Source organism: Canis lupus, chromosome 12 (assembly GCF_003254725.2).
Source record: "Canis lupus dingo isolate Sandy chromosome 12, ASM325472v2, whole genome shotgun sequence".
Taxonomy (NCBI): domain Eukaryota; kingdom Metazoa; phylum Chordata; class Mammalia; order Carnivora; family Canidae; genus Canis; species Canis lupus.
In genome coordinates, this window is record NC_064254.1 from 55917322 (window position 1) to 55937797 (window position 20476).

General features: G+C 35.5%; 2 protein-coding genes across 6 annotated transcripts in view; one reads left to right on the plus strand and one right to left on the minus strand.

Annotated features, from left to right (window-relative positions):
• MMS22L (MMS22 like, DNA repair protein) overlaps positions 1 to 16342 on the minus strand; it is a 129062-nt gene extending 112720 nt beyond the window's left edge. For 2 of the 5 annotated variants that reach the window (XR_007401314.1, XM_049092387.1), the window contains exons 1-9: positions 16170 to 16319; positions 15420 to 15600; positions 14245 to 14370; positions 12264 to 12313; positions 10513 to 10600; positions 10239 to 10416; positions 6711 to 6801; positions 4813 to 4943; positions 3079 to 3192 (exon numbers count right to left, since the gene is read on the minus strand). Coding sequence is in view for 4 of the 5 variants with exons in the window: in XM_049092387.1 (XP_048948344.1) it covers positions 3079 to 3192; positions 4813 to 4943; positions 6711 to 6801; positions 10239 to 10416; positions 10513 to 10600; positions 12264 to 12313; positions 14245 to 14370; positions 15420 to 15583 (942 nt within the window). In the remaining variant the exon portion in view is untranslated. Of the gene's footprint in view, positions 1 to 3078; positions 3193 to 4812; positions 4944 to 6710; positions 6802 to 10238; positions 10417 to 10512; positions 10601 to 12263; positions 12314 to 12782; positions 12789 to 14244; positions 14371 to 15419; positions 15601 to 15970; positions 16138 to 16169 lie in introns of those variants that run through there. The other 3 variants (XM_025444923.3, XM_049092386.1, XM_049092388.1) reach the window with 3 other exon arrangements.
• LOC112658411 (uncharacterized) overlaps positions 15606 to 20476 on the plus strand; it is a 499297-nt gene continuing 494426 nt past the window's right edge. Inside the window, exons 1-3 of the mRNA XM_049092289.1 lie at positions 15606 to 15651; positions 15815 to 16336; positions 16456 to 16683. Coding sequence (XP_048948246.1) covers positions 15606 to 15651; positions 15815 to 16336; positions 16456 to 16683 — 796 coding nt within the window. The remainder of the gene's footprint in view (positions 15652 to 15814; positions 16337 to 16455; positions 16684 to 20476) is intronic.

Genomic DNA, 20476 nt, shown 5'->3' on the forward strand with positions numbered 1-20476 from the left:
TGATGATCTCCTAAAGGACCTAAAGTCATTTTCTGTATTTCTGTGAAGTCAAATAGGTTTAGCAGGATATGTCTTGGGATGATTATCTGGAGCTAATCTTTGAAGTTATCTGGTAGGCTCTTTCAATATGTAGATTTAGCTCTTTTTTTTTTCCCTTGGATAATAATTTTGAATGTTTGCTATATCTTATTGCTCTGTTATCTTCTTTAGAGACTCCATTTATACATATAATGATTTCTTCTTTGCTTATCTTCCATTTCAGTTATTTTCTCTAATTCTTTATGTTCCTCTCTTCATCTAATTTTTATTCCTTTGGTTGTGTTCTGTCCTTTCCATATCTGATTAAATTTTCAAATGAGTATATTCTTTTTGGGCACCTTGTCAATTAGTCAACTCTAAAATGACTTTTTTCTTTCATTTCTCTCCTGCATTCCATCTATTCTTTTCATTCACTTCTGGCTTTAGTCTACTTGTTTTTAACATCTGAATATTCTATTCAGGATGTTTTTGTCAGCCCCAAATGCTTGTCTGTTTAATCTAATCTAGAATGTTATTTTACAATTTCCTTCTGCTTCACAATTGTTTTTTTGGGGAAAGGGTTCATCAGCCAAAGTGTATCAACTGTTTCCTACTAGTAATTTTATAAAGACTTGTTTCAAAGTTTCTTTCTCCTTTCTTTCATTTATTAGATCTGGACTACTTTAAAAGATTTCTAGTTTAGTGGAACCCTCTCTTGTCAATGTACCAAAGTCCCATTTCTTTCCTTGATTTCCTTTTTCTTTTTTGCTGGTGGTAGTGGTGGCAGAAGAATAGGCGTGAAAGCTTTGATTTTGTTTTGTTTTTCTTTTGTTTTACAAGATCATTTCTCCTTTTATCTCCTTTTATTTCCTTTCATCACCCAATCACCAAGGGTAGCATTCCTTTTTTGCCTTTTTATTCTCCAAAAGGTCTTAAAAGACTGCCTCCTCACGTCATATATACATTTTCAGGTTCTATCCCATAGTCAGTTCTCTGACCTACAAGGAAACATTCTCCGTATTTTCACATCTCGCAATGGTTTTAGACCAATTTGAAGACTACTGTTAGTTCCCTTCTTCTTTCCTCTAAGCATTTATTCTCAGGCTGCCCTTGCTTGGTAGAAAGTTTTATGGTAGAGCTTTGGTGGTTTTTACTGTTAACTTACTGTTTTTATCATTCCCATCTTATAGTTATGCTATTCACGTGTGGGGGTGTGTGTGTGTGTGTGTGTGTGTGTAATTGTTCTTGCTATTTTATATTTTGGGGGGGTTAGTTGAAAAGATATAGGTTTAAGTATCCACTCATTGTCCATGATGCTTAGAAGTTATCAGCTTGAGATTTTTAGGACAGTCTAGGCAACACCAATTCAGGTTATAAAGTTGTATGAAGGCTGGCTTGCAATAACAAATATACTGAAGCAATTTTAAACAGCAAAGCATCAGAGTAAAAGGCAATTTCCCTTACAAATTTCGTGAGCTTCTAGTTCATCCTTTTGGGGACCCAGATTTATGGGCAGTTAGTATATCAGTAGGCTACGAACTTGGGTTAACTCTGACCTTTGTCTTCTATTTTCTTATAACGTATGAAAACTAATGCTCAAGTTTATATAATGTACCAATTGGTTATAAGGTTATGGGGCAGCATTAGTGTTCAGCTGACCTGAGTTCCCACCTACATTTAGTATTTGGCCTTCAGACTTCTCACTTTCTACAAGCTCACTGACACATGTAAATGCTTATTATATGATACCCAGCATGATTAGATTAGATTATTTTTTCAGCAGGAAGGTCAAAATGTCTTACTATCAGACAGAGAAAATTCTAAAGTTGAATTCAAAAATAAAATAGACTTCAAAGCCTGTGTATAATATCAGTTATTTTACTTGCATTAAAAAAAAAAAGGAAGTGATCTCCGATTTTCATTATTTTAAGACATGTAAGCCTGGGTACTACATAAAATGACCACCAGATAAATCATTTAGGTTAAACAATACAGACTACTGTGCAAATTTCTAAAGTATTGTTAAATTATGCCTACTTTTCTACTCTAGTAAAGACTAACAGCAACAAGTATGAACATGCCTACATTAACTATATGTAGTTTGTATGTTCAAGTCTGAAACTGGTAAAATAAGAACAATTGTAAAGAAATATACAATTTTAAATAATGATAAGCTTTGCAGAAAATGGGAAAATTCATGTTTACCATGTCAGTGAGAGAAAACATCCTGGCAAATGATCAAAGGAAAAAATCCTGAGACTCTGTAATGTTGAAATCTCACCAAAGAAAGCTGAACTCCACTGACAAACCAAAATGCAAAGAAAATGTTTTTTCTTACTTAATAATAAAGATGTTAAATTTATACTTAAGTAAATTTACTGCTAATATAATAACCAAAAATATAGTACTTGTAAATTCGCAAAAATACATTTGTTATTAAAGAGATAGCACCACCCAAGCCCCATATTGTGGAAATCAGGAAATCATAAAATTTGTGAAAAATCATGACTTTTTCATATAATATGAATCACTGTATCACTTCCTAATTAATTATTTGTACTATAAATATTTCTTTTTCTACTAATCCGTAATACCTGAGATAAAATAAAGCCCCATTCTGAAGACTTGGCTCAAAATAAGGTGCAAGAAAATTTCTCATGTTCCCCTTTACACATTTCTTCCTCCTTTCTTGAAATAATGCCATAAAATTCATTAATAAAAACCTATTTTATATCTCCCCAAATCTAAATCTGCACTATTTCTTAACTAAGTTGTTTTCTGGATTATTAGATCATACGAAATATTTTAGCTTAAAAGATTCTTGATAGAACAACAAAAAACATGAGAAAATAAGAGTCAAATCCTGCACTTCTAGAAGTTTCACATTATCGCTTTAGGGTTAAAAATGTAGTTAAGTATTTGGTACTCAGTGCTCTGTTTGTTGGTGGTGATTGTCTTATCATAAATAAGGAACTTTAACATTTTTCTTGAAGAAAATCACTGTAAAAATTCAATGTTAAGAGTAGGAATAATAATTAACACATCAATTTTACAACTTACTTCTGAAAGAGACCATTTATTTCTGTGTTCTAGAAGATGAATAAGTAAAATCCATAATTCTTTAATGCACGAACATGAGCAGTGGTGACTTGCTAATGCTTCAGAAGGCCTAACCTGTGGAGAAGAACCAGAACGAGTTCTATACTAGGAGAATTTTACATGCTACATAACTCTCCAAATGTTTTAAAAGAAGGATTTAGATGACTTAAAACTGATGCTCAATTATATAAAATTGTTTACAAAAAATGTGTCATTCCATTAAATTTTAAAATAAATTCCCATTTGACTTTTTATTTTTTTAAAGTAGGCTCCACATCCAGCATGGAGCAAAAACTCATGACCCTGAAATCAGGACCTGATCTGAGATCAAGAGTCAGATGCCCAACTGACTAAGCCACCCAGGATTCCCTAAATTCCCATTTTACAACTAAAAAAACAGAATGAACTTTATTTTCAACCTTTAAAAAAGCCTTTGCTAAAAAAAAAAAAAAAAAAAAAAAAAGAAGCCTTTGCTTTTGGTTGTTGTATAACATCAGCCATAGACAATAGATTAAAAAAAAAAAAAAAAGATGGGCTGTGTTCCAATAAAATTTTATTTGCAAAAACAGACAATGTGTTAGAGATTTGGCCTTAGGGCAATGATTTCTCTTTTGGGCGTTGGGAGTGATGATTTCCTAACTGTGATCTAATCCATCGGCCACAACAGAAAATCTTCTAATAAAAAAAAAAAGAAAAGAAAATCTTCTAATAAAAAGATTAGAAACAAATTTTAATTCACTGTACAGCAGACTAAAAATTTTTACAAGTCAGAACAAATGCAATTATTAGGGATTTATAAAGGTTAAGCAATTTTAGATTAAGCATTTTTTTTAACAAATATATCCTTAATGGCCCTATATGATGCAAAAAGCATATGTACTATATGGGTATACCTAGATAGATACATATACTTAAGTTATACCTAGACTTCAGAAATTCATTATATAATTACTATTTCACATATAATACATTCATGTTTCTAACATAATACAGAGTGAGATAACTATTAAGGTATTACTAAATGGTATTTGGCTAATCCACTAATTACATTAATTGTAAAATTAGATAGATCAGATTTAAAAGATTATGATAATACATAAAACACAATCTAAATTTAAGAAATTATAAATCTTGATTTCCTGTAAGTTTTGTGCTAACAGTTTGAAATAACTGATAATCTTCAAATTTCCATTGCTAGAAAATGAGTAGGTAATGTAGAATCTTTAAATCACTGTGTTAAACATTCTATTAAACACAATGTAATAAGAACACGTAATTTCCCCCATGATTCTAGACCTTTTTTGAAAAACAAAATCTCTCTTTAAATTTGTCAAGTGATTTTAGTTAAGTACTCATTTACTGTTTTATGTAACTACGTATATATTATTAAAGAGCTGGACTCTCCTATTTGAAAAGAAGTTAACTTTCCAGTTGTCATGAACATCCTGTTTTTATTTATTTTTGATAAGATAGAAAAGGTTATTTTTAAAAATTAAAAAAATGCCTCTGAAACGTTAATTTCAGCCCGTTTTAAATGTTCAAAACAATTCTCCCATTCAACTCCCAGATAGTAATAAATATAAAATTAGGAGAAATAACATGTAAACCATTTCAGATTAAATTCTTATAAACCACACACCTTAAGGACTATTGCCATTTAGTGTTAAAAATACAAATAAACTCTTAAAACATTACCTTGTCATACCTGTTGAGTGACAGGCTTATTAAATCACAAAGGAGATTTTCACATTGTTCTTCAAATAGGCTGACGTTTGTTAAATTGTCACCTGCCAGATTCATAAACTGATGACCGTATACAACTTGTTCTAAAAATGTAAATAAAATATATTCTATTTATAACTACAGATCTTACTAATTCAGAAGAAGCAAAGTAACTCCACACCTTTAAATTAACAACAAAACTGCAACATACACAGGTAAAAACAAATTTCTTTAGAAATAAAAGTTAAACTTGAGGATAATTCCTTTCTTATGTGATCACTGATATACATTTTTTAAAAAAAGTTTTCAATTTTCTCATGTGCCACTTAATTGATTTCTTTTCTTAATGAGGCCATCTTTAGAAACTAACAATGTAATATCACTTAAGAAAAAAAAAAACCAAAGTGCTAGAAAATCCTCAATATTTTTAAGCAATTAAAGGCTTTGAAATATTTTTTTAAACAAATGCTGATAAATTAATCACACACAATTGCTTGCGGTGTGAAGAGAGCAAACCAAGATAAGATACTAAAATGTGTACCTCTATCAGATTAAAGTACACCTTCTAGAATTGCTCTAAGGAAATATATTGATATACAAAGTTCAAGTGAGAGAAGAAATTATGTATTTGTAGACATCTTTGTACATTTGTGTGTATAAATATTTAAGTGTACACACATGTACATATACACATACATGTATTTTTGTATTTATTGGTTTACTGAAAACCAGGTATGAAGATAATAGATGTCATTATAACTTAAGTAAATGATAATTTATAAATAAGTAGTATTTATTGAAGATTACTAAGTTGAGAATAGACTCTTAAAATGCCAAATAGCAAGACCAAGAAATAAGCAATATACGAAATAAAAAAGCATTATCCATTATATATATGAACAATTAATTTTTTTAAAGAAGAAACATTAGCAAAAGATAATGAACAAGTAATAAAGCAAATATAAAACACAACAAAATTATGGAAAGATGTTCAACTTCATTAGTACTGAGAAAATTGCAAAACAGAGATTCAATGTCATTTTTCATGTATTAATTGGCAAAAAATAAAAATAATTAATAGTATCCACTACTGGCAAAAGAATAAGGCAAAGGTATGCTCACAGTATAAATTGGGGAAACTGTACAGCAACAGTGTGTACAGTATTAAAGCTGAATGTGCCACTCCAATGCTAAGAATCTACTCTATAGAATAACTTGTACATGTATTCAAAGATGCATATATACACAAGGATGTTCTATGAAATATTATTTGTAGTATCAAAAAAGTGGCAGTTGGGACCCCTGGGTGGCTTAGCGGTTGAGCGTCTGCCTTCGGCTTGGGGCATGATCCAAGGGGTTCCGGGATCGAGTCCCACATATCAGGCTTCCTGCATGGAGCCTGCTTCTCCCTCTGCCTGTGTTTCTGCCACTTTCTCTGTCTCTCATGAATAAATAAATAAAATCTAAAAGTAGAAGTAGCTGAAATATTAAAAAATAGACTTGACTAAATAAATTATGATAGAGTCATAACATATAGCCCTTAAATGAATGAAATATAAACTATATGTACTGACATGAAGAGGTATCTAAAAAGCTACTGAATAAACACTACACAGAATACTACCATTTGTGTTTAGTTAGAAACAAAGACAAAAATCCTACCCACAAATTTCTATATATGTATGGTAAGATACTAAGTATGGAAAGAAAAATGGACCAAACTGTTCTCTTAAAAAAAAAAGAGTAAGACTTTTTACTTTGGTTACTATTTGATGTAAAATAAAAAATGAAAAACCCAGAAAGCACTTATTACTTATAATTTATAAGGTTTAGATTTAAAAAGGACATAAATCAGAAATCCATAAACTTACTGAATTTTTCACCAAGCATGTGAAGAATTTCTAGCACCAGCCAATGGATATCTAAGTGGAGATGTAATAAATGCCACGATGGTGGAAAAAGCTGTGAATGACATTATCAACTGTGACTGAGAATTCATAGTACGTTAGTAGGTGTTTTATAGTATATTACAACAGTCCTCCATAAGCACAAGGATAAAGAACCAATTAACCTACCCACTATTCAATAGCAGGGAAAAACTTGGTGTTGTTCATTAGAGGATTTTTTTCACTAGAAGATCTTTGAAAGCGTATTTTCATCTGATGGTTTAGGACAGACCCACCTTGGGGCTGCCGAATAGACTTGTATACTAAGGGTCCCTTCCAACCTACCTCTGGTCAGCTTCAAGGCAGGAAGAGAATTTTTTAACTACTTATTTTCATAATCTTGTTTTAGACTTTAGCTAGGATATATGTTTTGAAATGTAATGAGTACCCAGGAACTCCTATAAAGTATTTAACAGGAGAACTTTAGACTATTATGTAGATACTACTGAGATGCCCATTTAAAAAACTGAAGTTAAAAAAAAAAAATAAAAAAAAATAAAAAAATAAAAAACTGAAGTTAAAAGCAGTGAAGAAATTTACCTTTCAATTCATGCATTAAATTCAAATCTAATTCTATCTGATTCAAAAGCCAATGCTCTTAACTACCGTGCTGTTGCAGGATTGTCAATAACCTTCCCCCAGCCAACATTTAATATCATCTTAAAAATAAATACAATGATATACATGTTCTATTAAGAAAACAAAGAGAACAAGGAAGAATGATAAAGAGGGAATTTATCTTATCACATTTGCAAACAAAATAAAATGCTACACTAGGGATCCCTGGGTGGCTCAGTGGTTTAGCACCTGACTTTGGGCCCGGGACATGATCCCAGAGTCCCAGGATCGAGTCCCACTTCTGGCTCCTTGCATGGAGCCTGCTTCTCCCTCTGCCTATGTCTCTGCCTCTCTCTCTTGTCTCTCATGAATAAATAAATAAAATCTTTAAAAAAAAAAAAGCTACACTAATAAAACAGCATTGGCTCAGAAATAGATAATAAGTAAACAGCAAAAATAGGCAAGAGAAATTAACATGGTATCTCAAATCAGTGGGGAAAACATGGATCATTCAAAAAAAGACTGGTTATTAACTTACTCCTTTGTAAGAAACTAAAGTTAGATTTCCCACCTTAAAAAAAAAATTTCCCACCTCAGAGCATATTTATAAAGATATAAAAAGATAATTGTACAAAAAAAGTACATTTTTAACACCCAAGAGATAATACACAAGGAAAACCTGACAAATCAAACTATAGAAAACTTAAACCATCTGCATAGCAAAGCAGGTTAAGCGCTAAAAAAGAAAACTTTATGAAAATAATTGTAATACATAATATCCAATAAATATTCTCTAATAAAAAAGTTCCTTAAAAATAATAAAAGACAGATGCTTAACTGAAAATACCAATTAAATCAATACTTTTCATATGATAGGTACAACACAAATATACAAAGCCTTGAAAGATGCCTTTCACTTTGTAAGATCATTTGTTGTTTTTCAGAAAAGAACAGTATTTCAGGGTATGATTTTTTGCTTATATGCTTTAAAAATTCAGCCTTCTGATCTTCAAATACCCTCTTTTCAAGTTTGCCTAATTAAAAAGCTTATGAAAAGCAAAACCTAGTTTGAGAAACTTTGCAGTCTTTATTTCCGCTGTTAGATAAATTATTAATTTTATTTATTTTTTTAAAGACTGTATTTATGGGCATCCCCGGTGGCCCAGTGGTTTATCACCACCTTCGGCCTGGGATGCGGTCCTGGGGACCCGGGGTCGAGTCCCAACTTTGGAATCCCTGCATAGGGCCTGCTTCTCCCTCTGCCTGTGTCTCTGCCTCTCTCTCTCTCTCTCTGTCATGAATAAATAAAATCTTAAAAAAAAAAAAAAAAGACTGTATTTATTTATTTGATGGGGGAGGCAGGGGGGGGGTACATGCACAAGCACACAAGAGCAGAGGGAGAGGGAGAAGAAGCAGGCTCTCCTCTGAGCAGGGAGTGAGATTCAATACAGGGCTCAATCCATCCCAGGATCCTGGGATCATGACCTGAGCCTAAGACCAACCCAGCCACCCAGGTGCCCAAATTTTTATTTTCTTAAGCATTTGATGAATATCCAGAAAATAAAGCCAGTCCCATTTATAGAAACCAAAATAAAGGAAAAATATCCCTTCCTCCATAATCTTTCCACGAATATTTATTGTCATGAATAAAAGCAATTACCTTAAAATAAAAAAAAAAAATTAAAAAAACAAAAAGCAATTACCTATTTGCCTTCTATGGATTAGACATATGAACCTGTGAATTCACTTAGGACTCTTTATTTTTAATTTGACATATATTGGTCCCTGATAAGAAGAGTGCATTTTTTTTGTTGTTAAATTTCACAGAAATAAACATTTTTTCATATTTTACATTTTGTCAAAGACACCTTCCTAAAATCCAAATGTTATTCAAATTGGTAAAGTTAAATAGAAGGAAAGAAGTTGAGAGTTCAGGGAATCCCATGGGGAATTATAATTTGTCATTCATATAAGCTCACATTTCCTATGGAGAATTTGTTAATTACATCTATAAGCTGGGTCATGCTGTCAATACAAATTTTTTTTTTCAATACAAATTTTTATTTTATTTTATTTTATTTTTTTAATTTTTTTTTATTTATTTATGATAGTCACACACACAGAGAGAGAGAGAGAGAGGCAGAGACGCAGGCAGAGGGAGAAGCAGGCTCCATGCACCGGGAGCCCGACGTGGGATTCGATCCCAGATCTCCAGGATCGCGCCCTGGGCCAAAGGCAGGCGCCGAACCGCTGCGCCACCCAGGGATCCCTCAATACAAATTTTTAAAAAACAAACCTTCAGTAGGAATGATTTCACAGGTAGAAAAAAAGAGCATAGTTTAAATAATCTTAATCATATTCCAAAAAAGTCTCAAAAGTTACTAAGAATAGAAATACTGCTATGATTTTGAAAGTGTAACTTTTATAAGATGATCTTGAATTTTACTATAACATAATCTAGGGTTTCCCCAAATCTTTATCAATGGGAAAAATGATACAAATTTTTAAAAATAAAGGTTTTTTGCTTTGAAATTTGTACATATTTGCATGTTATAAACTAGAATTTTTTTTTATAAACTAGAATTGAGAACAGCTATCACTGCTTTAGTATAGATTTAGTATAGATTATACTATAAGTACTTTATTTAATTAATTTTAATTTATTTAATTTTCCCAATAACTAGGAAAATATACCAACTACAAACATGAGGAGACGGAAGCAAGAGGTTTTCCTTGCCCAATGGCATATAATTAGAAGAGGAGCCAGAATTTCAGTCAGGCAATCTGGTTCCCGAGCTTCACTCTTGACTAGTTTCCCTCATTCTTGAATGAATGAATATTCCTTGTGCAAAGAAAAAAACTGATGATTTAATAATTAAATGAAACAAGTCAAACCTTAATCTGGTTTTGATTTACAAATGCTCCTAGATTAATACTGGGAAGTTCAGATAGATGTCCAATATACAAAAGTAATCCATGGAGTTCATTAACCAACACAGAGGGTAGTTGTGCCTCCAAAGTTTCATAGGGATGGACAGGAACAGGACTCTCAGCACTTTGTACTTTCAGGTACCTAAAAAAATAGATAGATACAATAAATAACTAGAGTCTGGATGAACTTGCACTCAAAAATTCATGCAGGGATAAAAATATTCATTTGACATCCTACCTAAAGATGAAAACCTTGACATAATGAAGAAATGTCACACACTGCTGCCTAATACTGTCTGCTTTGCAGTGTAGGGTTGATATCTTCCCTGAAACCAAAACAGATTAAGTGTTAATCAAAGTCTAAATAGTTAGTGGGCAGTGACAAAAAAATTTATAAGCCATACAAGTAGCAATTCATTTGTGATTTCATCCCTTCCCAATTCATGACTCTATCATACATTCTGATCCAACCAAAACTAATTAGCACTTCCTGCTGCCTGAACTTTTAACACATCTCGATGATTTGGTCTATACAGTTGTTTCTATCTGGAACTCTTCTTGTCCTCAAAATTTCTGCCTACCTATTTTCTACTTCATCTCTGTAGACCCGAGATGTGGCATCACTCTGTGATGGGCACGTAAACAGCCCGTGGCTCCCACAGCAGCTTATACTTGCCACGATTACTACACTTTTCCATCTATCACGTCCTATGCTTATGTGTCTGTATGTCCTACCAACTACAAACTCGACAGATTTTTCTACTTTGATTCATTATCACCTTATATAGTACCTGGCATGAAACAGAGCCTCAGGTGATAAATAATACTCAACATTTACTGAGCACATACTGAAAAAACAAAACAGTCCTGACAGTCGACTGCTAACAACTAGGTCATGATGTTCCCTCCCAAAATATGATATAAAAAATATTATCAAAATATATCAAAAATAATCAAATCAGACAAGGCCACTCTGTGATTATGGTGAAACAAGACAAAAGCAAAATCTCTCTGTAATCATGTCTGAATACAGAAACATGGCACTATGCAATTACAGAAAAACAAACAAAATACAAAAACAAAATATTTCCCTTGTGCAGCTAACATGACTATTACTACGCTACTAATTAAAACCCTCCCTAGCCTTTCTTGGCCCTATCTCCTAGATAAAAATTAACATATTCATTACACTGTTCCTGCTTAACAGCATCCAATCAAAAATAAAAGGCCTGGCCCCCTTAAACTCTACTCCAAATCAGCCAGCACAAGTGCAAACCCTATCACAAGCCCCTCTCTTTCTACTGAGAAGCCCCAATTGTTCCTCATGATGGGTGTACTTCCTTCTTCTGTCAGTAAGCTACTCAACCTGTCATTGTCCAAAGGTGTATTCCAGGTGATCTTTAGTTGCTGAGCATCACCAATAACAGATATTAGCCTAAGCACTTGAATGATATCACCTAATCCTCACAAGAACTCAATAATGAGGTGGGAACTATTCTCTGGTATGAGACTGACAGTTAGGTAGGGTTGGAACCCAGGCTGACCAGAGTGCCATGATTCTAATTACTACACTGTAGCACAATTGCCAGAAAGGAGAAGCAGTTAGCTTGCACTAAAACACCCTGCCTTTCAATTCCCTTCACCACCTTAACATATACCAAACCCCCCAAATGAGTAACTCATTAAACGTCAAACACAGAAAGAAGAGCAAAGAAGGCAGCATGAATTCAGGCAATTTCTCTCACTTCCCACTCCCAAAGCAAGTTGCTAATTCCCTTAAAAAATGTTTAGCCTTAAATCAATTTTATCACAAATACAGAAAATACTATAAATCTCAAAATTTAAGTGTCATATTTTTCTGAATGCTAAACACTATCATGAACTTCTAACCTAATGCTTCTTCCTCCATGTTACTATGATATCCCAATATGCATCATAGACAGATGTGTAATTCAATCCTTTCTGCCATTAAAAACACTTAAAACTTACCAAAATCACAGTTGGCTTGTAATAAGGTTTCCAAATTGTACAGCTGCTGCCTAATTTAAAAAACGTAAGGTAAGTTAATTTTGTAAAAGTTTAAAGCATGTAATAATCATAGGGATAATGTTTTCAAATCTATTACATAGCTTTAGTATGTGTATAACCTCTCATTTGTCAATGTTTAAAATACTTTGTGAATGTTTATTACAGGGTCAACTTCAGATAGTAAAGATGGAGAAAAGATAAAACAAGCTTTTTTGTCTGATCTTCCAAAAACCTCTATTAAAAGCTGCATATATGTATATATAATTATAAATATCATAGACCTTACTATCATGAGATATTGTTTATATACTCTCACAAAGAAAGTTTAAGATACTTATATAAAAACCCTAGATTAACAGTTATATAATGAAATGTTAAATTGTATCAAACAATTATACTACTGAAGTTCAGAAAAGGAATAGAATAACTTAGACTAGAGTTATCAAGGAAAGTAATATTTATGATGTCCCCCTTCAATACCTGAAAGTAAGCTCTTGTCATTCTTCCTAATTGCCTTTCAACTCTTTAAATATTGACCCATCTTCATGACCTATGTCCAGAATAAAGACTCAACTCATTCTATAATGTTCAGGTTTGCAGAGAATCACTCACTCAACCTGTTTCCCAATAAAACACACAACAAGGCACTGATACAGTGTCCCTTTACAAGGTCTCAGGGGATGAGGAGAAATCTCTCCATCTTTCCATTTTCATTTAAATGTAGCACATACATATTCTTAATGTATTTCTGGATAATAATTTCTTTAACAACTGACTCCATTTCAAAACCATGTAAAAACTAAATATGGACTGGGTTTTAAATGGTAATATTTTGTTAAATGATAATGAATGTTGTTAACCGTGATAGAGATACTGTTTATGTTTTTTAAAAGTTCATATTTTTAGAAAATGTTTATTGAAATATTTAAGGGTGAGATAACAGGATGCCTGGAATCTGCTAAAAATACTTAACCCAGAGGATCCCTGGGTGGCTTAGTGGTTTAGCGCCTGCCTTCGGCCCAGGGCATGATCCTGGAGTCCTGGGATCGAGTCTCACATTGGGTTCCCTGCATGTAACCCTCTGCCTGTGTCTCTGCCCCACCCCACCCCCGTCTTTCATGAATAAAATCTTAATAAAAAAAAAAAAAAAAAAAAAACTTAATCAAAAAAAAAAAGAGGAAAAGGGACAGATGAAGGAAATGAAATAAAACCTTGATGTCTATTGCCACTGAGGAAGTATGTGAAGGTTCAGTATGGTATTCTTGCTACATTTGTTTATGTTTGGAAAATTTCATTAAAAATTTTTAATGACGTCTAAGCTAATCATATCAACTAATCATATTACTATCTGAAAGATTTTTGGAAAGTCTGAGTTCATTCTCTAAAAAAATCAATAAAAGACTATGATGATTCAACTAACGCAGTATTTTAGTTTTCTTCCAAAACTGTAATATCGCTCAAAGCCTTAAATATTTGTCTTCAATAAATGATGCCAGACATAGAATAAAAAGTCTGAAAAAAAAAATGAAGATTCACTAAAAAAAAACTCACTGAAATCACCGCTCCAAACATGACTACTTGATTGTTTTTTTGTTTTGTTTTTTGTTTCTTGTTTTTAAAGATTGTACTTATTTACTCACGAGAGACACAGGGGAGTGAGGGTGGAGGGTGGGCAGAGACACAGGCAGAGGGGGAAGCAGGCTCCACGCAGGAACTCCAGGGACTCCAGGATAACACCCTGAGCCGAAGGCAGACGCTCAAGCTCAACCACTGAGCCACCCAGTCGTCCTACTTGATTGTTGTTACTGATAAGTCAAGAGAGCAATATAAACAACTCTACTGGTGCTTTTGTAGTATCTTTATGAGAAACCACCAGCAATGGAACTGACACAACTGAATAGCATCTATGCTCAAAGGTAGTTAAAAACAAAGCAAAACATACCTGAATAAATGAAAGAGAACTCTTGATGAATTCACTAATGCTGTTTCAGTAACCCACTGAATGCCAAATATTTCCACTGTATCTTCTTCAAAATTAGTTGGTAAAGGATCAAGATTCAAAATTAATCTGAAATGGAAACTCTGATTTAAAATCATAAAAAGTACGCTAAATCCCATACTATCACATATCGTTTTGCCATCATATAAATCCGTTATTTTATGTGACATGTCAACAATGATGTCATAAAGTCATAATATGCCTTGGTATCTTACATATTCAGGAATAATAAATTTAGATTGTATGAAAATTCAGTTATATACAGTGACTTTAAAAAGTGTAACTAAAGAGCAGTGTGACTTAGGGGAAAAACTCAAAAAGAAGTCTGGGAACATACTTTTGCCTATGGTCTTCAGTCGAAGAGTTTCATCCTTCGAAGGGACATTTAATTTTTAAAACAGCTAAAAGTTGTTCTGGGCCATGTCTGGGCAGCACAATCAAACGGAGTATCTCTTTTAAGGTCCCAAACGTGGTACAATTATAAAATCAACAAAAATGGTTTCCTTCCTGACTCAAATTGACTCGGCAGGTATTCCCAAAATATTTTAATAACTGCAGTTTTGCTGCAATTTGTGTACATCTGCCCAAGGCAAGAAGTTTGAAGAGTAACGTTCCTGTGAATTCATGCAATATGGTGTATTTATTAAAAAGTTAAAACGAAAATAAGTCTGTATAGACACACAGGATTAGAAGCACTAGGGTAACAAAACAATGTGTATGTCTAACCTGAGAATCATCGAGAAGCTCCAGAATATTATTTCATGTTTTAGAAGGATATACCACTTCGAAAAGGCCAGCCAGGTTCAGAATCCACTTTAAGTAAAAGGGAAATTAGTAGCCAGCTTTCTACCCAAAGCTCGGTGGCATTGAAATAAGAAAACATCTGGTAGCAGGAAGTTCTGCTCAATATCCAAAAACCTTTAGGGTAAGCTCTAACCAGGCAACCAACAACAGAACTCAGAGCCTGCACCCATGTTACACACTAAGCCCACATACAAATGCATGGCTTGAACGCCGTTTGGAGCGGATTGAAATCATAAAACAACATTCCTAGCTGGTGAAAAATTTGAGAAGGGAAAAACAAAATCTCCGACTTTTTTTTTTTTTTTTTAACCTACCGTTTAAGGGCTCCGCTGGAAAGGTAGGACTCTCCAGAAAAATGATTTCCTCCTGTTCTGTTGTCAAAACCACAAGAAAAGCAAGGGGGTTTGCACCATTCTGTCCCCAGCTCCAGTTCCAAGCTGTCGGTCAGGAACGTCGACGCAGCGGAACAGTTTTCCATTATTCACTTTTTCTGCCCTGAAATGTGTGGGATTCGTGATTATCATCCAAGACTCCAAAGACACTGTGGTTAGATTCCAGGAGGCGGGGCGGGCCAAGAGACTTAGAAGTTCTCAAAAAGTCATCCCAGCCCAAAAAAAAAAAAAAAAAAAAAAAAAAGCCCGAGAAGCCAACTACTCAACGACTCTCCCCACCCCACACCCTGATACTAAGGCCGACAGAACTTAGGCAGAAGGCACCCCCGACTGGCTGTGGCAGGAACTTCACATCCGCCACATCCAGGTCGGATCCCGCAGCCCGGACGGCGCCAAGAGGAAAGCAAAGTGGGCAGGACCCACGCGGCCCCGGGTCCCGACCCGCCTCCACCCGCAACGTTACCGAAACGTACCGAAGCCCGTTTCCTTCCCTAGAGCAGCGCGGCGGAAACGCCCCGGCGCACAGCCCGGGGTGGGGCTCAGGGACGGCCCCGCAGCAATCTTCAGTCCTCCGGGCGGGGAGGCCAGTCCCGCCAGGTCCCCACTCTGCAGGCCCAAGGGGGCCCGTGTCCCGCGCACCCCGGAGCCCCCCCCGCTTGGTGCACCGCGTACCTACACCCCCTCTGGGACTCCAACCCCGGCGTCGGCCAGCTCTCCGTCAGGCACGGGCGAAATTCCCGCCACCGCGCGCCCGCGCTCCCGAGGGGCGGGGCCACGGCGCAGCCCGCCCCCGGGGCTCCGCTCGCGAGGTCTCCGCGGGAACCGCCGGCACTCCGCAGGTTCTCGCGAGAGGCGCTTTTTTTTTTTCTTTCTTCCCCTCTGTGTGAGGAGCTCTAATTGGTCAGTGCGGCTGGAAGGCGGGGCCTCCCGGGGAAGCGAAACTGGAGGCTGAGGTGAGCAAGGCCTGGCGACCGCTGGATTTCCCGTGGGCTGGACCCCGAGAAAAGAGTTTTGCTCCAGCGAGCTCGAAGTGGGTGTCTCGTTAACACCCAGAGCCGCGCCGTCGCCTCTCGTGGCCGCGCTGGTGCCGGCAACTCTTTTGTTAGGATCGAGGATGCCTATTGTTCACGCTCTGTGGACGAGGCATGGGCAGAGAGGAGGAGAAGCCAGTGTAGAGGAGCGCTGAGTAAGTCAAATAGTCCCCCTTGCTTTTGGTATGAAACCGTCGCTCCTCTTATTTACAGTACATCTGAGGTATAGCTCATGTGCAACATATTTTTTTTAAGATTTTATTTATTCATTCACGTATGTATTCATTCATGAGAGACCCAGAGAGAGAGAGAGGCAGGCTCCATGCAGGGAGCCCGACGTGGGACTCGATCCCAGGACCCCGGGGTCACGCCCTGGCCTGAAGGCGGGCGCTAAACCGCTGAGCCACCCGGGCTGCCCCATCGTGTGCAGCATTTTTATCTTTTAAAAAAGGTTTTCTTTAAGATCTACTCAGGAAAAAAAAAAAAAAAAAAAAAGATCTACTCAGGAGATTTTCTGATCCAAATCGGAGATAACACATTTAAGCGTGTCACGGACTTCAGATTCAGGAGAAACGTTACCAACTGCTCATTCGAATCTCCTGTAATTAATTGTGTGTACTCGGCATTGCCCATCCCTCCAGAAGAGTTCGTCCTGTGTTTAATGCCTATACACAGAACCTGTCATAATTCCTCCCTTCAAACCAAATACTGCCCATTTTCTAAGAAATGGGGTGAGGTGGGAAGAAAAACACAATATGATCCCTGACTACAACGTAGGGCTCCTGTGATGGGCGCTATGTCCATTGTGTTCAGATGATGTGCCCTGAGATTTGATGCCTTCCTAGCCACCACTGCAGCTCTTTTTAGGCTCCATGTGGAGTTCTAACATGACGCATAGCCTCATCTACAACAATCCGTAGGAAATAGTGTGTAGATAAGAGAATATAGGACCCTGGCACTGTTTAGGAGACCTGGGCTGGCAGAGAGTCATTATTTCTGCCTCTAATCAAAACATTCAGATAGACCCCTTTTTCCTTTTTTTCAAGGGCCTGTTGAGTGCTCAACTTGGTTGAACCAGTCAGTGGAATGGGAAGAACCAAATTCCCTGTAAATCATGTAAGCTAATACTGTAATGCATTTCAGCAAGAATCCCTGGCAAGTTAACAGCATCCTGAAGAGAGGTAATTAAAGATGCTTAATGAAAAAGGGTCATGTATAAAGATATGGACAGGGTTACTAGAAAACAGAGAGTAATCATAAAACATGCAGAACTAATCAGAGAGTCATTATCACACGTAGGCCTAAGAGGTTTGGAGAAAGACGGATTACCAGAGGCCAAGGAGACTTACCGCTACAGGAGACAGCCACCTACCTGATAACCACCTATGGTACCTTCATAGAGGAAAGTATCTACTGCCAACCCACAACCCAGCAGAGACCACCTGGAAGGATTAAGTATGCAAACCATTTTCCCTCCACACTTCAGTGTCCAACTGGTGGTTTTCATTGACTAAAACCAACCTAAGAACAGAGAGCAAAGATGTAATCTATAAATTTCAGGCTCCTAGGATACAGCCCCGGCTGAAGAAGGGTAGAGAGTGATTCTGACAGAAAAGGGTAAATTTTATAAGGAGACATAAAATACTAAATGTATAACAGAGCTTTAATATAAAGGGACAAATATTATTAATTATAGGAGAAATAATAATTAGTTACAGACTTCAACACTTCTCTCTCGTAGTTGGTGGAACCAATAGAGAGAAAATTAGTATAGACTTGAACAGCACTACTAACAAACTTGACCTAATTGGTATATTTATAGGTGACTCAACCTGACAATAGCAAAATACACTCTTTACAAGTGCATATGGAACACTAAGGTAGACTGTATTCTTTGCCAGAAATCAAATATTATCAACTTTAAAGGACTGAAATTGTACAAAGTATGTTGTTGTCCACCACAATGGAATTAAACTAGAAACCAATAACAGATATCTGAAAGAAATCTCTACATATTTGAATATTAAGTAACACTTCTAATTAGCCCATGGATCAGAGAATCACTAGGAAAATGAGAAAATATTTTGAATTAAATGAAAATGAAAGCACATTAGAATTTGTAATTTTAAAAGCTTACCTTAGATAAAAAAGTTCAATGATTTAAATTTCTATCTTAGGAAACTAGAAAAAAACCCAAGCAAAACAAAACCAAGTCAAGCAAAATGAAGGAAATAATAAAGTGGAAAAATAAATGGAATGAAACAGAAGAATAGAGGAAATAAATGCAATCAGAAGATGGCTCTTTGAAGGGGATCTGGGTGGCTCAGTGGATTGGTATCCATCCAACTTTTGATCTCAGCTCAGGTCTTGAACTTGGGATCATGAGTTTTGGCCCCATCTTGGGCTCCATGCTAGATGTGGAACCTACTTTAAAGAAGGAAGGATGGAAGGAAGGAAGGAAGGAGAAAGAAAATGTTGGTTCTTTGAAAAGAGCAGTATAATTGATACACTCTTTAGCCAGCCTGATCAAGCAAAAAAAAAGAGAGAAAATATAAATTACCAATATCAGGAATTAAGATATGTCATCACTACAGACTCTATAGACATTATGAGGATATTAACATTTTTATGCCAGGAAACAGATGAAATGAACAAATTCTTTGATAGATACCCACTGCTAAAGCTCTAAAGAAGATAAAGAAAACTCAAATGGTTCTATTTCTATCCGAGTAATTTTAATCTTTATTTTAAAAACTCTCTCTCTCTCTCTCTCTCTCTCTCTCTCTCACACACACACACACACACACACACACACACACCACACACGTACACACAGTTCTTAAAATTCCAGGACCAGGTGGCTTTACTGTTGAATTCTCCCAAACATTTAAGGAAAGAATAATATCAATTCTCTACTAAATCTTCCAAAAGATAGAAAAAGATGAAATACTTCAAAACTCATATAATGTGGCCAAAATTATATGCAAGCTTCACAAAGAAAATTATAACCCAGTATCATTCACATAAAGACAGAAATTTTTCCAAATAAAATCCGGCAATATATATAAAAAAAGAATGACATATACTAAGAAAATCAAGTTCATCTTGAGAATGCAGGGTTGGTTCAAATTTCTAAACAAAATTGGAGTGGTTCATTCTATCAACATCACCTCAATCCTCAGAAAAAAAAATCACTGAAAAATTTAATATTTATTTATGATAAAAACTTGGCAAATCAGGAATGAAAGAAAATTTCCTTAACCTGGTAAATGGCAACGATGGCAAACCTACTACTGAAATCATGAAAATGAATGCTTTTTCCAGAAGACTGGGAATAAGGCAATGATGTCTACTTTCTGTACTTCTATTCAACATTGTGCTGGAGGTAACCAATCCAATAAAGCATGAGAATGAAAGAGATAGAAAAGGAGTCAAGACGGCTATCATTCTTAGATGACATATTTATGTAGAGAAATCCTTAAAACTCTAAAAAAAAAAAAAGCTATTTAATCTATTTTTTCTGTGGCATATCAACTGGAAGTAGGGGGAGAGAGCGGTTGTTAGAGATTTGGGGAGAGAAAAGATGTGTCCTCATCATATTAGTACGTAAAAAAGTGTATTTACTAGGAAAGTGCAGTAGGAATGTCTGGGGGTGTTGAGTGACTATTTGAGATTTATGATGAAAAATTAAGAGTTTAGTTAGCTTAGTTTTGTGATTTTCTCCCAACAATATTAAGAAGGGGAGGACATATGATAGAATTTGAATGTTGTATTAATGAACCCATTCTGACTTACTGTTTCCTTTTAAATGTATTTATAAATCTTCTATTCGATAACTACTATGTTATCAGATTCAATGTCATGTTTTTAATAGGGAAACTTTATAAATTCAACTGAATCTAATATATCCCAAAGGTTAATTTCAGAAGTGTTACCACCATTTTAATT